This window comes from Mastigoproctus giganteus, chromosome 6, assembly GCF_048544385.1.
Source record: "Mastigoproctus giganteus isolate SK-2022 chromosome 6, ASM4854438v1, whole genome shotgun sequence".
Classification (NCBI taxonomy): domain Eukaryota; kingdom Metazoa; phylum Arthropoda; class Arachnida; order Uropygi; family Thelyphonidae; genus Mastigoproctus; species Mastigoproctus giganteus.
Genome location: NC_143580.1, coordinates 53,904,485 through 53,923,465, shown reverse-complemented (window position 1 = coordinate 53,923,465; position 18,981 = coordinate 53,904,485). Strand labels below are relative to the sequence as shown.

General features: G+C 33.7%; 1 protein-coding gene across 1 annotated transcript in view; it reads right to left on the bottom strand.

The window, feature by feature from the left end:
- Positions 1–18,981, bottom strand: part of Rpn2 (Regulatory particle non-ATPase 2) — a 459,562-nt gene that overhangs the window by 333,504 nt on the left and 107,077 nt on the right. Inside the window, exons 12-13 of the mRNA XM_090375965.1 lie at positions 14,321–14,399; positions 11,434–11,607 (exon numbers count right to left, since the gene is read on the bottom strand). Of these exons, the coding sequence (XP_090232091.1) occupies positions 11,434–11,607; positions 14,321–14,399 (253 nt within the window). The remainder of the gene's footprint in view (positions 1–11,433; positions 11,608–14,320; positions 14,400–18,981) is intronic.

Below are 18,981 nucleotides of genomic sequence, written 5' to 3'. Positions count from 1 at the left end.
ATAACTAAAAAAAAAGTATTCAGTTATTTGTGCTTTCTGCTTAAAAATTTTAATTAACAAAAATTTAAACATACTCAGTTTTGAATATATACTATCTTTCAAAATATGCAATATATCCTTGTTAATTCAATATAAAATTATTGAAAATGTGTATTTCAAAGTTCCTACCATTCTCTGGCTAACAATATAGGGATTTATATATCTTTAGTATGGATAATTCAAAATACAGGCAATTCTCGCTTTACGAGTTCCCGGGTTTAAGAGATTTTTTTCCCCAAGTATCAACAAAATCGAAAATATGAACGTTAACTGCAAAAATTGAATGTTAAACATTCATAAATACCGCATTCCAAACCACGTGCGTAGCTATACAATACAGTGTACCCGGCTTTACGATATTAATCTGTTCCAGAGACACCATCATATCATTAAAATATCGTAATGTGAACCAATAACACATTGTTTTTTGGTAATTCGTTTCAAGATCTCGGAAGTTGAAATTTTCGCTGTATAACTAAGCTATTTATCTCTCTAAAATGTCATTTTTAAGGTCACGAGGCCATCTAAAGTCGTGAGCGTGGTTTGTAAGTTGTATTAGTTACCAATTCAAATCAATAAAATGCACTACACTTTTATTATCATATGTTCCTTTATAAGAACCAATTTTGAACGGCTTTGTGATATTTTTCTAAAGCACATTTTGGAGGTCATGACCATAAAACAATAAAAACAATTTTCACTTTGCGATTTACTGGGCTTTTCTGTTACTGCAACAATTATAAATGGGTAGTAAACTCGATGTTACTGCATTTGTGAAAATACCGATAGCTGGAATTTTGCAGTTTTTTAAGTTATTATGATGAAATGTGTTCACCCTTTAATGAAATCTTCAATTGTATAAAAAATAAATAAATTTAAGAATCTTCTCTTTATCCCTTTTATTTTAAGCTTCGTAAACTTGTTACCCCACATGAATCGTGTTAGTTGCAATTTGTGTGTGCTGGTAAAGAATGCTTATGCATGCAATCATGAAATTTATAAAGAAAAGAGAATATTTTCTTGGAAACAAACACCTCTTGAAACATTTCTGAAGAAGACAACTCCTTGTGCAACAAACCAACGAGTGCCAAGCCAATAATGAGTGATAAGGGATCCTCTTATCAAGAGAGGCTTAAGTTCTGCAAATTGCAGTGGCTGGAGACTAGGCACCTGCGTGGTGATCTGATTGAGGTGTATAAGGCCTTGAATGGGTTCAGCACGCTGAATTCTGATGGGATCCTTCCACTTGTTCAGATTACGAATCTAAGGGGGCATAAATTCAAATTAAGAAAAGACAGATGTAGATTGGATGTGCGGAAATTTGCCTTTAGCCAGCGGGTGGTTAATTGCTGGAACAAACTTCCATCTGTTGTTGTGGAAGTTGATAGGTTGAATAAATTTAAGGAGGAACTAGACAGGCATTTGGAGGGAATGGTGTGATTTTTTTTTTTTTTTTTTTTTTTGGCTGATGCTGCATAAGCTCATACATTTGCTTTCTTGCATCACATGGCACTACTACTACTACGATCTTAAATTCTTTATCATTTCAAAAGACCCCAAACAGATACAAGAATTTAATAATGAAACCTCCAAGCAAATTCAACAGTTAATTGACTTCCAACAGCGAGCTGGACTCCAACTAAACAATGCCAAGTCAGCCCACTTAACAATCACAAAGAAGAAGGTCAAGAATGATATCTGAGTTACAGTTAATGGTGAGACAATCCTCAAAATTTAATCTCATACTGACTTTTGGCTATGTGGGATGAAGACTTAAATTTCAAGGAACACTTCCTAAAGTCAAAGAAGAAGACCTAATGTTGCTTTCTAGGCTATCCGCCAGGAGCTCGCAAGTTGTCACATATCAAACTGGTCAGACAATACATTAATAGATGTCTCACAGCAATACCACTATATGCTTCTGAAATCTGATCCTCTGCATCTACCTCTCAATGTAACAAATTTCTGACAATGGAATATTGGATTCTGCAGTGACTGAACCATCTGAGAGAAAACCCGTTCACCATCTTGAAATCCGTTCTCCTAGTCAAAACAGGCATGACCTCCTAGAAGCTCACTATCCTCAAAAAGAATCTGTCAACTCTCGCCAAGCTGCTAACTCTCCAGTTGATGCCCAGTCGATAGGCGATATTATCGCACTCAGAAGAGCAAGAAATAGAAACCATCCCTCACTTAGGATGAAGTCATCTAACCTGGACTCCTTAAAAGGAATGTTCCCATGTAACACCGTTGAACACTTCAACACCTTCTTCATTGATCCAGTAAAGTTTGAAGTTAATAAAACATACAGAATACAAATTATAGACCAAATCTGGACTAAATCACCAGGACTGCTGTGAAAATTGTTTTATCAGAAATTTATATGATGTAAGCAATTAAATGCAATAATATAATGAAAAATAAGTAAATTTGTTATGTCAGTTGCTGAAGAAAATATATATAAGTTGACCTGTATATTTATCTCTGTAATTATTAAGATCAATTTTATTTTAAAGTTAATTGTAACTTACAATTAAGTAAATGTGATTATCTATTTAATCATTATTGCAAATATCTTGGAAATTTGTATAAAATTGTATGATGTATATTTCAAAATATCTGTACACCCTCCTAGCCCACTAGCTGTAGAGGGGTGGACCTTGGGTAAATAAACTAATAATAATAATAATCCTTGACCAACAGTAACACCAGACATAACAACCACCCTGTACTTGGTAGCAATACCCGTCATGAGGTGGAGCCCCCAATTGGGGAGAAATAATATAAGAGCAATAAAGAAAATATTGACATTTTCTTTATTGAACATTTGACAAATGCAAAGTACTCCATATGGGTAGCAGTAAATCAAGAGAAATGTACCAACTGTGTGGTACTACACTCAGGGAGGTGGAGAATTAAAAAGACCTGGGGGTAACTGTGGAATCAGATGAAGTTCTCTGAGCAGTGCAGACCGGCTGCCAGAGCAGGTCATGGAGTTTTGTCAATGATATATAGGAATTTTGCTAGCAGAGACAAGGAGGTGATTATTCTTCTGTATAAGGCAATAGTCAGGCCACACCTTGATCAATACAGGTCTGTAGGCTTTATTTTAGGAAGGATGTAGAGTTTCTAGAACAAGTACACAGAAGAGAACAAGATTGGTGAGAAGAACAAAGGGGTGCACTTACGAAGAAAGGCTAAAGTTCGACTCAGGAGCTCATATCTGGTGAGTATGGGCTTGGCACATCCAGGGGTTCCCGAGCTGGATATCATCATTCTTCTCTCTTTCTTGGTGATTACTTTCTACCTCTCTCTCTCTCTCTCTCTCTCTCTCTCTCTCTCTCTCTCTCTCTCAGGGTAACTTGGGAATTTTTTTTTGCTGGTGCAGCATAAGCCTCAGGCTTCCTTGCACCATAGGGCTAATAATAATAATAATAAAATAATAATAATAATAATAAACGAGTGTGCATTTAGTCGTCGATGATGATGATGATGATGAAGAATAAATATTCTTTAACATTTGCAAGTCGTAAATAATTTCTCTATTATTATAATTTGCCTGATTTTACAGGCTACGTTTTCATTTCTTTCGATAATTCAATCATTATTTAAACAAACTAATTAGCTAACTAATTTCGTTGTTGAGAACGTAACCCCTATTTTTAACCTTATGTCTATGGGAAATAAATTCCCACTTTATGAGCACACGCTAGGAACAAATTAACTCATAAAGTCAAGAACTACCTATACATATACAGTGAAATCTGAAGTCTGAATTAGGCTCATGACTTCAGAACAGTTTGTCACTGTCTACTTCAAAAAAATCAAATATGAATACACATATTTTCATCCATTTTCTCAAGAACTGTGAACTGTGCAGCGGGGGATTTACATACATCTAACTCAAGCTATAAGTGCAAACATAACCATTTCATTCATATTGCTGAAACCAAAATACAATGTGATCAGCTAATAATAATAAAAAACATGATTTTTCAATGTAGGCACTGCGCATCTTTCTTTACAACACTGCATACAGGTACTAATTAAGAGAATGACAATGCGATATTCAGAGAAAAAAAACTAATTCTTCTTAAGGAAGAATAAGGTAAGTACAATCTTTATCAGCTTCCATATTTTGATTGTAATAATGTACTATGGAGAAATGAAATCCATTTCTTGCACATAATAACAATGATCAAAAAGTTTCATTTTTGACAGCATTATAACTATTTTAGCTATGCAGAATTATACACTGAGGTAATGAACTGTACTTTAAAATGTTTTTTTTTTTTTTTTTTGTATAATCGTAAATACCTGCTAGAGAGAGCGTATTCATATCTTGGGATAATGCTGGCTATTTAATACTTGTAATCCATACAAAAATGTCTCTTTTAGCACTACTGCTTACTCAGTAAAATTTTAAACTTATCATGAACTGCTCTCAGCAATTAAAGCAATGTAAGCTGGTCAAACAGCACTTTCACAAATCAGCAACCAGTTTGACTATATTTTACTATATTTTATAACGGCCAAGAGTGAAGACTGATCAAGTGCTCAAGATTAAGGAAAATTAAATGCTTCTATTTTTCATGTACATTAATAATAAGTAATAACAAGTTTCTATTTACGGAAGAGTACAGCAATGGAAGCTACTTCAAAGGAAAAGATTACAAACACCATAATCTTTCCTTTCCTTGTATACTAAAATAGAGTATAACAATGTAATAAAACTTCACTATGCAAACTTTTATAGAAAAGAGTAACAATAGCTAAATTAAAAAGCAGAATGGTTCTTAATCCAGATTTTATTGTAATACCTATATGAAATGCAAAAAAAGGCTGCAAAAGGGGATGGGGAGTTGACTTACACAGCAAATATGCGATTAGCAGATACATTTATACACCAGAATATAGCATAAATAAATTTCTGTTTATACTTAGTATAGCTATTGTGGCCAGAAGAATTTAAACCTAAATATACCAACATGACAAGCGATAGGCTATACATTTTTGTGGTAGCATACAGGCTCACTCTAACAATGTGCATACCAGTGTTGACATATTTTACTTTCCAGATTAGTGTACCCACAGTAAGTGGGAACACTGTAGTCTCCATGAAATCCCTCCTTTGACAAACACTTAAGAGGCATCTACTGCACATTATAATTTGCTTCTGCTCCAAGGTTCACTGCTTCTGCTCTATATATAACACAGACACTGGCTGTAGTTAAGAATTGTAGGGGTGTGGCTCTGTTTTTATAGTGTAATATAAAAGCAAAACCTCACTGTTTTTTTGTGTAATCAAAAAAACATCTTATATTCATCCTGATTTTGCCGTTGCTTTCAAAACTCAAATTTTCATTATGTTTGACCTTATAATTATCTTCATCCATTAAACAAGCTCATAATAGAACTGCATTTGCTACTGCTGCAAGGTCCACTGCAGAAGCAGTGGACCTTGCAGCAGTCTTTTTTGTGTAATCAAAAAACATCTTATATTAACATCTTAAAAAACATCATAAACATTAACCATACCTGAATTCATGTTCCAAATATTTTCTATCTAGTCCAATATTACTATACTGTAGTAATTAACTGGTTTTCAAGCATTTAATACAAGTTTGTTTAACAATTAAAAAGAAAGAAGGGCGAAAACAATATTACATAGATTGCAATTCTGTCATAAGAGACATTATCCACACTTCTAAGGACCACTAAGAGCACTTTATGTAGTATAGCTACATAGGTAAATAAAGAGAAAAATAGACACAAAATAAACAGAAAAGTGTGCTGTTTAAAATCAGCACACTTTTCTGGCCTTGGAAAAGCATGCAACCTCAGTTTGCTGATAATAAAAAGCTATTCCTATTTTCTATCATGTCTCTCTTGTTAGCTGGGCAGGTGTAACTTTGCAATTATCTGTTAATGTTTCAAATCCAACAGGGTCTAGGAGTCATTAATGGTCACTTACCAGCCACTAGCTGAATGCCATGATATTTCTAATAGTTGATTTATGGTGACCCACTTGATCTGCTAATATGATGAATGGACATAGTAGCAATGTGGTAACCCCTCGTTAAAAAATCTACATCTTTTTCTGACCCCATTCTGCTCCTAACTACCTGCTCAGTTTTCTACCCTCCTATATTATCTTGAAAAGCCATTCTGCTATCTGCTTTTTGACTCGTGGAATGGGCCACATATTTATTCCTTCATTTCTATTCCAACCTGCAAAAATTATGATAACAAGAAGCCCTAGAGAATGACTTTTTCTTCTGGGTTCAAAATTAATAACTAGAATTTTTATATATGTGATTACTAAACCCCAGAAGTTCAAAGAGAATGCCATAAATACCCTCTTTTGGGGGAAGTGGGTTTTTCGTAAAATGCCTTTTCCGACATTATTTTACCTATCTTTTCTTCCTTGAACATTTGAACTAGTGTACAAATTTTCTAGTGAAATGTCAAAATATTACTACTTTGACACATCACTAGACACTTCAAAGCAATAACAAAAATAAGAAATTTACATAAATCTTCACCACATACTTGAATCAAAAAACAGTGACAAAAGTCACTGTTTTTTGATTAAACTGATATATTTTGATGTGTTTTATAGGAACTCAGAATTACACTGTTATAAATAAATTGATAACACCATAATTGTCAGTTCTATTCCAGTTTTTTGAAAGTATATTTTTTAACACTCTAAATAATGAACACAAGCAACAGAAAAGCTGTCTTTATATTCCCTACATTTGCTGTCGCTAGTATTGCAAAGAATGGGAAGTATAAGATAAAATTTGCTTTCCCAAGGTTTGTTCTTATTTATTGGTACTGCATAAAGTATAAAGGATATGTTGCAGAAAACTGAAAAAGTTATCTACCTTAGTAATAAAGAAACAACACAGCCTAACCCCCCCCCCCCACACACACCTTCAGTATACAGCCACTCCCCGACTTACGTAAGGGTTGAGTTCCGTGGAACTCTACATAAGTCAGAATTTCCCTAAATGCTTATGCAGCACTCGCAAATTTGATTGAATTTGATTGAAGCAAAAAGATATGTTCGACGAAAATGTAAATAGAATTATTTATTCATTTTTTTTTTTTCTCATGCGCAGGAAAAATTACGAAAGTGAACAAAATTCAAAAATTTCAAAATTATAAAATTACAAAACAGAGAGAGGAGACAGGCATAATGTCAGCAAGTTTTACCTTTTGAGCATCATTGCCAGAATTAACTCTCCAGCTGATAAGCATGCCACTTTGGAAGTTGAGGGCTGTGGAGATTTAGAAGGGGCTTTTTCCAACACATCACAAAATTTCTATGCAGCTGCAGAATTGTCACTGGCGACTTCACCGTATACTTTAATGTTTTGGAAACCAATGTGACGCTTGAACCTATTAATCCACCCATTGCTTGCCACGAACTTGGTTTGGGGTTCACTGTATGTATCCTTAATATCTTCATAAATACTTCTTGCTTTTGCTTGAATGGCCATTGGACTCTGGGGCACTTGCTTCTGAATCTGATTTTCCATCCATATTATTAATAGCTTTTCTATCTTCGATATAGCACCTGAACGTTGGATTGTGATCACTGTTGATCTTAAATGCATTGATCCTTTAACATGTTCTTTTATACATGCACTGTCCCTTAAAATAGTATTTAATGTTGAAGCAGCAAGACCTAATTCCATGCAATACATGACAAACTTTGTACTTCTTAATTAATCATCTTCATTTCTAAATCAATTTTGTTTCGTTTTCTAGCACTGCCAGCACTTGCACTTTCCATTGGCCCCTTTCCCTTCACCATTGTAATAAGCAAATAGGAATGAAGAGATGATTCTGAAAATTTATTTATGTTTTTTATATGATAGAAGATTTCAGTGAAGGGGATCTCATTTCACCATAATACCGTAACATAAAAACCCACAGAATTCCAGTTATCGCAAATGCAATAAGATCGAGTTTACTACCCATTTATAATAGATTGCACTAACAGAAAAGCCCAATAAACCAAGAAAGTGCAAATTGCTTTTATTGTTTTATGGTCGTGACCATATCAGTGAAATATCCTTTATAAAAATATCAACGAAGCCATTCAAAATTGATTTTTATAATGGAACATATGATACCGATGAAAGGGTAGCACTCCATTATAAAAATGACCTTTTAGAGAGATAAACGGCTTAGTTATATAGCAAAAATTTCAACCTCTGAGGTCTTGGAATGAATTATGAAAAAAAAATGTGTTATTAGGTTCACATTACGATATTTTCATGATACCTCCATTTATTCCTACAGGATGCAGAATACGTTCCCACGAATTTTTTAAGCTTGCACCGGCAAGCAAAAACTTATGTAAAGTCGAATTTCCATAAGTTGAGCATTGGCTGTATACATATCCCCTTGAGTTCAAAACGCGGCTTCCATTTTGAAAGCAAGTCTTTGTTCTGGTCTCTGAAAAGCCATTTATAGCTGCATTGTGGGTATTAATTTTCAAATGATGACTTGAAAATCAATAAACACACAAGTGTTTCTTTGGATTGCTGAGGTGAAAATAATCACAGGGGGTCCAGACCATAGGATGAGTGGTTTATCTCCAATTGCTTTATTAGGACTTCATTTCTAAAGGGGTATTGTCTGGAAAAGTGGGGTATATGTCAATTTTCCTGTTCTCTGTTCCTTTATGACTCCTCTTAAATTTTTGAGAACAGCAACATAGGCATCTCCAGTGATTGCTTTCATAAGTGGCATGTAGTTTATCAAAATAATTACTTCCGTATCCCAAAATATGGTATCCATGATCTTCCTGGTAGAGGGTTGAGCTCTAAAATTTATTGGGCAGTAGATATCCATGGTAAGTTCATTGCATGAACTACTGTTTTGTTTCCAGATCCCGATAATAAATCCATGTTTCATTGCCACTTACAATTCTTGAAAGAAACCCTTGGTATCTACATCATACATGTGTAAATTTTCCTCACAAATTTAAGCCATGCACACTATTTCTGAAAACATGTGAGCATTCTTCACACCCAGAAAGAACTACCTCTGACACGGGCAAGTATTCATGGTCAGCATTGCTCGCTCAGAAATATTATATTTTTTGGCAATTAGTTACACTTTAATACATCTATTCTGCATAACTAGGTCTTCAATTTTTTGGCACATTTCTAGAGTTGCCACTTCTGTTGATCATCCCGAGTGGGAGTTCTTCTACAGATTCTAAATACTATTAAGTAAATGATATTTACTTACATATGAAGTACTTGAAAAAGTAAATAGTTAAACTGTTACTGAAATTTTACAAATGCTTTTTCTATGCTTGGCTTGATGGTTAAGCTCAATAGTAGCCTGTTGTTCCTGACTGACACAGCTTTTTTCTTCTTTTTCCTTCATTGCTTCACATGACATAACTGCCATATGCACTGTACAGAGGTGCACCAGATATTCACAATTTATTTCCTGATGTTAAATATCAATTATCAAAATTAGGTATTGAGAAGTGGCAAGTCAAAGTGAATGCTATGTAAATAAATACAGAGGAATATTTGTCTATTTCTATTCCAAACTGCAATAAAGATCTCTCTCTCTCTTTTTTTGGAAGTTGGAATAAATCTTTTTTTCTTAATTTTCTTACTCAGAATCAAGTTTACCTTGTTCTGTACTACTTTTAAATTAATGACATCTTCCAAAGGAGAGATATTTTGTTATTTATTTAAAATGAGATGCCACCACACTGACATGTTTTTACAGTATTGCCCTCCATGTATAGGTTTAAATCTCATCCAAGACCATAGGATTTCTAAACATCTCTTCAATCAGTACAGTGGTTAGATGATCTTAGGTAGAAAGTAGGATTTCCTTGCAAGTTATTCCAGGTTTCTCAACATGCAAATTGGCCAGCAAACACAGATTTGTGCACTACTTGATAAAACTATATGAACTAGAAACAATATGACAAAACTTGATGAACTAGACTACCAGAAGAAATGGTGCACTATGGCTTAAGTAGCCATTACACCAAAATAGTGCTCTATACACAAATGACAAACTGGTTGACAAGATGAAATCAGACAGTTAAAGGGCATACTAGACACAGATAAAGAGATTTAAAAAAAAAAAAAAAAAAAAAAAAAAGTCTTTGCATTCAAAATTCCAATCTTCCTAAAATTATTAAAACATGTAAAATATTTTAATACATTTACTACCATGGTGAATACCACTGTTCTCTGCAGACTCTTTAGCTTCCTCCATTGTGGACATCATTATTCACTCTGAAATGCGTCAATATATTTTTGTATCATTGCCAATGTTCACTGCAATATACACATCACTGATAATTCACGATATATTTGTTATCATATCCACAGTTATAACCCTATTTGAAAGGAACAACTTTTGCAATAAAATTATGTTTCAGCCAAACAAGTCCTTTTCTGTGCTAAAAATATCCCTTTTAGTTTTTTTTAAAAAAATAAAAAAAAAAACTTTATAATCTTATCACAATAATCAGTTGCTAGCATAGGACATCTTTATTTTATTATTTATTTTTATTTATTATTTTTTTTTTTTGAAGTTTCTCCTTGGTTCAGTTTTTCACTTACAATCTGTCATGGATTTCCTTTTCTACTAGCTCTCAATTTCCAAGGTAGCAAGCATTATAATCTAATAATAAGTTTCCAAGCAGCAGTGTCTCAGAGCTTCATTATCACTTTAGAGGGAACAAACAACCAATTGTCTCGGAAAGCATTGGTGTCGTCCACTCACAAGAAAACACAACATCAAACACCACATTCAGAATCAAAATAGTAATACCTTTGCTGTTCCTTTATTTTTAAATACATTACATTAATGGCCTCGGATATAAAAAAAAAAAGCCACAACTGTTCTGACTGCAGTAATCAAGCATTATGCATAGGCCATGGTGGTCACTGGTGTCCACTCTCACAAAACTCACATCAAAATATGCACACATTCAGAAATTTCAAAACAATAACACCCATACAGTTTCTTTATCTAAGTAAAACAGCATTACAAACAGTGAACATGTTACTGAAAATTTGGAATTTCCAAACACAGAAAATTGCAGTTTTCTAAGGAAGATAAATCAGCTTTATGAAATGATATGTGGTACTTGAATTTTGTAACTGCAAAAATTACGATACATGAACAGCAAACTAAGTGAAGATTACTGAAATATACAGACTAGAAGGAACGTTTTTATATCTTTACTTCTATTCCAGCATGCAAAAATTAAATCTTTTGATATGGTCATAGTTCAGCAACTCAGTCAACTTAATCTTTTCGTAGTTTCCTTCAAGTTGTCACTTCATAATTTTTCTCATTTACTTTCAAATAAAAGCATTTGCCACTTACCTCATTTGAAGCATCCTTTAGTTGGTTCAGAAGATAATCTATAATGCCAGCTCCATGGTTTGCATGAATAAGACCAAGTGCATACAGACCACCACCTTCTGTATATCCACTACCAGGTCCTGAATCTTTAGGCAAATAAGAAGACATGAGATGGAGAGCTTCCTTTTCATGTCCCTGAATTAGGAAAAAAATAAATAAATAAAAAAGAACACACCAGTTATCATCATTATCAATAATGTACATTGCCCAACCCATTCTCAAGGTCACCACCATTCTCACCATCTTTTTCAGGCTGCATCCCACCAGCTATTTTATACTTGAAATCTGGCTAAATCCAATTACAGTCAGTCCTCGTATAACATGTGTTTACACTACTTGGATTTGATCATACACGATTTATAAATAGGGGAACGATATCGTATATAACACAAACCAAATTCGCTTAGGCACGATTCGCCTCTGTGTTTACAAGAAATGGCAGTCGAACGCGGAATCACCCCAACTGAACGCAACACGATAGGAATGAAGAGAAGATTCTGAAAATGTATTGTTTTTCATATCAGTGAAGAGAAACACATTTCACCATAAGAACATAAAAACCACACAATTCCAGCTATCGTATTATCGCAAATGCAATTAGATCGAGTTTACTACCAGATTATAACAGATTCCACTAGCAGAAACGCAACTGGAAATTGTTTTTATTGTTTTATGGTAGTAACCCCCAGAAATGTGCTTTAGTAAAATGTGAGCTAGTCAGGTGTTAATAGTGTGTCTCTACCTTTACGGTGTTGTTTATTCAGTTGCTTCACTTGCACAGCTTTGTTTATGTGTATCAAGCGTGCCTCATTTTGTAATTGCGCTTTATTCCCAAAAATGAGTAAAATTCTTAAAAGGTGTGAAGAGGAAGCATCCTGGTGAAGACACTACAGATTCAAAGAGAAAAAGAAAAGCAACATCGATAGACAGAGGCAGACTGGGTCAAAAATTCTTACCCGGGAAAATTTGTAGCAGCCTCATACTAGCATTTATGGCCAAAATCGCACCAGCCTCCGGCCCACCGGTAAGGCTTATGGCCAATCCGCCTGTCGATAGAGAAAAAAATATGAAATTGTGAAACGTTTTGAACGAAATGAACAAACATGTGATATTGCGCATGCTACAGGCCTAAATGAGGCAATGCCGGGAAACAGAAATAATGCAGAGAAAATGAAAACAACTTTCATAGAAGGAGCAACTCAAAGTGTGTTTTTTTTTTGGCTGATGTTATATAAGCTTGCTACCTTGCATCATGTGCCTTTGCTAATGCTAAAAATCCATTAGATCAAGACACAAAGAATTGGAAGAGATGGAATGGCTGTCATCTGTTTGGATAGAAAATCAAACAAAGAACAAGTCTGCTTACGATAGAAGCAAAAGCATTAGCAATGTTTTCTTACATAACAGACATAATAAAATACGTAAGTATTTTATTACGATTATTTATTTGTGTTTGGTAATGTTTTGGTTACAAATGTGTGTTCAATCTTGGGTGGTCGACACCTAACCCTATTTTTCCCATAGGGCCTGTTGTTTATATTGCACGAGGGTTTCTAGGAACACAATTATCATGCTATACAAGGACTGACTGTACAGTTATTTCATTAAATGAATTGCTAACTACAGGTAATTAGTTTTAATAGAATTTATCTAAAAAAATATCTTTTGAAACAAACTGGTAGTACATTGAATTAAGAAACATCCTATACTGTAATTCAATAAACGTTTACCAAAACTTCACCATGTGAAGGATACATGATGAAATATAGCCATAAAATGGCATTTATGAAGAATAGGTGTTTTTGTTTTGGAAAGGGGGGGGGGATAGAAACAGTTGCATGGTTAACTTATCAACATGAAATTTAGTACAATTTTGAAAAAGATCAGAATTTTACAGCAAACTTTCTTCAAAATGGAAAACTGGAGACCATGGAATCCAAACTGGAAACATGTTTTTTGGTCACTGGAAACCTTTCCAGTGACCAAAATAAAAGAATGTTTTGACGTAAACATATTAATCTACATATAAGAAAACATAATAGCTAAGTTTTATTGTTGGACTTCAAAGGAAAATATGCAAATAAAGAACATGTTAGTCAGGTTATACAAATAAACTTGTACATATATTACTAAAAACTTTATCAGAGTTCCCAGTGACTTCTGACTATTGTTTTCAAATGTAAGCATATTCAAAGTTCGACGTCAATGCCTTCAAAGATTGAATTCAAAGAACTTTACTTTTCTTCATTCTTTGTCATTTGATAATTAACAGGAGATATGCGAAGTGTATTGATGTATTGTTCCAAAGAGTGCATCCCTTTGAATTCACAAATTCCACCTTTACTTCTCATTCCTTATATGTAAATTATAGTTTATAATGTTTATCTCTGATAAAGTTTTTAGTAATATATGTACAAGTTTATTTGCATAACATGATCTTTATTTGCATATTTTCCTTTAAAGTCCAACAATAAAACTAAGCTATTATGTTTTCTTAATAGCTAAGTTTCAAAACATTCGTATATTTTTATATTAAGTCACTGTTAAGTTAAGTAACTGATAAAACTTTATGCTTGCCTTCATGTCTATAAAAAGTTGCATGTCATCTTTGGTCATGACTGTAACCACCATGTTGTTATTATTATTGTTTCTGCGGGAAAACTAGTTGCCTTACAGTGGCCTTTTAGGAATATAACTTGACATAAGTACAAGGATCACTTATACTACAGTATCAAAGTGCTATTGGCTAATAAGTAATGCTTTTGTAGTGTATAAACTATGTGTGTGCCATATTATTCTTCTTGAACTCTTAACCATAAGAATTAAAAACAAAATGCATTTCTTTTACCTTATGAATGACTCCTAAACTTGCAGTTGCACTAAATTTGGCCCAGTTTGTTGCTCTAGCTAACCAATCTAAATTATCCCTACAAAACAAATAAAAAAAAAAAAAATATATATATATATATATAACTAAAATGTATACACTTTGATTCAGTAATAGCAACTAAACACTTCCTTTCCCCCCATTTCAAATCATTAAGGTAACAATTCAGAAAACATCAATACATTACAGTACTATTTAGAAAATAATTATCAAGAGTTTCTTTATGAATAATAATTAATATAGTAATAGTGATAGTATTTGCTATATAGTACAAGGAAGTCACAAGCTTTTGCTGCACTTGCTAAAAAAAAAGAAGAAAACCAACCAAGTAGATAAGAAAACACAAATTATATGCTTCCCTCCTCGCACAGGTAAATAATGTCAAGAGTGGGGTCCATCAATGATAATTTCTTGGACCACTGTTGTTTCTCATTTTTATAAATGACATCGACAAAGAGATAGGTGTGATGCCAAAATTTGCAGATGACGTAAAGATTGGAAGAGTTATTAATGATCAGTGCCAAGCAGTGCTCCTTCAGGATGACTTAAACAGTCAATTCAAAGATGGTCAGAGAAGTGGCAGCTATGTTTTTAATGCTTCTAAATGCAAGGTCCTGCACTTGTGAACCCACAAATAAATTATACACTTCATGATATTGAAATAAAAACAGTGGAGGAGGAAAGGAATCTGGGAGTTACAAACAGTGTAAACAGGCAGCCATAAATCAATGATTTATCGAACGCTACCCTGTGGAGATAGGGAAGTCATAATCCCACTGTATAAGGCAATCGTAAGACCACGTTTGGAATACTGTGTTTAAGTATGGAGACCTCATCTGAAAAAAAAAAAAAAAAAAAACCATCAAGCTTCTCTTGATGTTGTTTTTTTTTCATTGTTCAGCAGTCATTGATAGCTGGAACAAGTTGCCTGCGCAAGTAGTTGAGGCTGACAGCGAGGGCAACTTGTTCCAGCTATCAACGACTCACTGGCTAAAAGAAAACTTCCTACAATCTAATCTAAACCTCAAGTCCTGTAATATGAATTTATGACTCAGTTCTGGAATTGTTTAGAACGGTGAGAATTTCACCTTCATTCATTTTACTAATTCCTCTCAGAGTCTTATAAACCTCAATCAGGTCACCTCTGAGGTGCCTTGTTGCCAAGATCTGTAGCCCACATAATTGGAATCTTTCCTTATACGGCCTTCTTTCTGCTGATCCCACCATTCGAATTGCCCATCTTTGGACCCTTTCAAGAAGCTTGATGTTTTGTTTTGTTTTTTCAGATGAGGTCTCCATACTTAAACAAAATATTCCAAACATGGTCTTACAATTGCCTTATACAATGGGATTATGCCATCCCTATCTCTACAGGATAGCATTCAATAAATCATTGATAGGACACTATAGGCTTTCCTGGCTGCCTGTTTACACTATTTGTAACTCCCAGATCCCTTTCCTGCTCCATTGTTTTTAATTCAACATCACCAAGTGTATAATTTATTTGTGGCTCCCCAAGTGCAAGAGAATTCTCTTGCACTTGGGGAGCCACAAATGGGAAGCCACATAAACCTTGCATTTAGCAGCATTAAAAACATAGCTGCCACTTCTCTGACCACCTTTGAAGTCTGTTTAAGTCATCCTGAAGGAGCACTGCTTGGCACTAATCATTAACAACCCTGCCAATCTTTATGTCATCTGCAAATTTTGGCATCATGCCTTCTATCTCTCCGTCGATGTCATTTATAAAAATGAGAAACAATAGTGGTCCAAGAACGATCCCACTTATGACGTTACACCAATCTGAAAAGCATCCATTAATCACAGCCCTCTGCTTTTCGCCCTGCAGCAGGGCAGAAATATCAAGAAGTTCAATTATTTAAAACTGTTTAAATTAATAATCAACCTTAATTAAAAGTGTTTTAATTATGAAAGTACATCCAGATCCTAAAAAAATTATGAAAAATTGGGAAAAATATTTTATTAACAATAAATAAATAAATATATTTATTCTTGAAATTGTTTAATGTAACAGAATTTAAGAGAACCATTTTTCTCATAACCAGAAAATAAAAAATACATATTTTTATTACCAACTGTTTTGTTATATTACTGAAAAGAGCTCTTTCTATACATTAAAATAATTTTCCTCCTAATGATATTTATTCAGCCAATGGGAGAAGAGAGATGTGGGTTACATGGTAATATGCAACAAATACAAAAATACATAACAGAAGCTTGTTTTACTGGGTAAAACAAGCTTCTGTTTAAGTATGGTCATGCAATATGCTTATCTAACATGCGGTACCATTCTTGATTTCCATATACAGGTAGTTCTCGACTTTACAAGTTAATCTGTTCCTAGCGCGCGCTCGTAAAGTGGGAATTAAATCCCATAGACAATGTCAAAAATAGGGGTTACATTCTCAACAATGAAATTAGTTAGCTAATTAGTTTATGTTTAAACAATGATTGATTTATCCAAAGAAATTAAAACGTAGCCTGTAAAATCAAACAAATTATAATAATCAAGAAATTATTTATGACTTACGTATTTTAAAGAATGTTTATTCTTCATCATCGACTAAATGCACACTTGCTGATCACTTATTATTGGCTCGGCACACATTGGTTTGTTGCACAAGGAGTCGTCTTCAGAAATGGTTCAAGAGGCGTTTGTTTCCAAGATAATCTATTTTCTTTATAAATTTCAACAGATGCATAAGCATTTTTTAACAGAACGCACAAATTGCAACTAACACGATTTGCGTGGAGTAACAAGTTTATGAAGCTTAAAAAAAAAAAAAAGGAATGAAGAGAAGATTGTGAAAATTTATTTATGTTTTTTATACGATTGAAGATTTCAGTAAAGGGGAAACACATTTCGCCATAATAACACAAAAACCACACAATTCCAGCTATCAGTTTTTTCGCAAATGCAATAACATGGAGTTTACTACCCCGTTTATAATTGCTTGCACTAACAGAAAAGCCCAATAAACTGGAAAGTGCAAATTGTTTTATGGTCGTGGCCTCCAGAAATTTGCTTTAGAAAAATGTCACAACGGCATTCAAAATTGGTTCTTATAACAGAACATATGATAACAATGAAAGTGTAGTGCATTTTAGTGGTTTGAATTGGTAACTAATACAATTTGCGCTATAAAAATGACCTTTTAGAGAGTTATATAGCAAAAATTTCAACTTCGGAGGTCGTGGAACAAATTACCAAAAAACAATGTGTTATTGGGTTCACATTATGATATTTTCACGATACGATTGTGTCTCTAGAATGGATTAATGTTGTAAAGCTGGGTACACTTTATTGTATGGCTACACGGGTGGTTTGAAATGCGATATTCATGAATGTTTAACATTCATTTTTTTGAAATTAATGTTCATATTTTCGATTTTGTTGATACTTCATAGTTTGAAAAAAAAAAAAAAACTCGTAAAGCGAGAACTGCCTGTATAATGTATTTATTTAAATAAACTAAATGCAACAAGGCATAATATTTTAAGAGTTTACGATTCTATATCTATATAATATCAGTGTTTCTATATCTATAAAATATACACCATAGACAACTCTTAAAGAAAAACTATGATCGTGGTGCAAAAGGCACCCACCAATGAAAAGCCAACTAGCTTTGAAATGGTGCCATCTGGGTGGTGGTGCCCACCGAGAATAAGTGACAATAGTCTTCTTTATTAGTGAAGCATTACTTATTTGAGGTAGTGCAATACATGGCAAGTCGCTGTGAAGGATGAGCACAATGTGAGATACAGATGAAATGATGTCCTTTACACTACTATCATAGTTTTTCTTTAAGAGTTGTCTATGGTGTATCTACACCAATATTATATAGTAACATATCATTCAGTAACGTATTTACTGAATGATATCAGTATACACCGATATCATTCAGTAACGTATTTATGTATTCGTAGCTGAGGAAAAGACACACAGAGTCGAAATGTTCTGTAAGTATTTTATTTTATTTTATCAAAAGAAGTAATAGCAGCGAGTAGGGGTCAACGCCCCGTAGTTAATATTAATTAAAATGTTTTTTTTTTTTTTTTTTGTCTGAATAATTTTACCCTATACTATTGCAAATGTAGCTTCCATAGGCAGTCTGAATCTGGGAAGAAAAAAAAAAAAAACACAAATTCTCTCAAGTAGCACCACTTTCAATTTATAAATGAAAATTTTATTATTTTTACTGATCTGTACTGATATCTATCTAGATATAGATAGATATCAGTACAAATTTTCACATCACTCCTTGAATCCCTTTGCCAATGTAATTTAAGAAAATCAGAAACAGTGGTCCCAGCACCAACCCATAAGGGACTCGCCTGACTTCTAACACTAGCCCAATCTGAAGCCATTAACACGTTAAAGTTTTTTAAAGTTTGATACAACATGTTAAAGTTTATAGAGTAACTTTTTGTGTGGGACAAAGTCAAATACTTTGCTCAAGACCAAATAAATAATGTCAAAATTATTTCCTACATCCAACACATGGGTGACTCTTTCAAAACGGCTAATAGATTAGTTAAAACAGTTTTTCCCTTTACAAAATTGGTGTGCTTCCTTAGAATACCATTTACCTATTGAA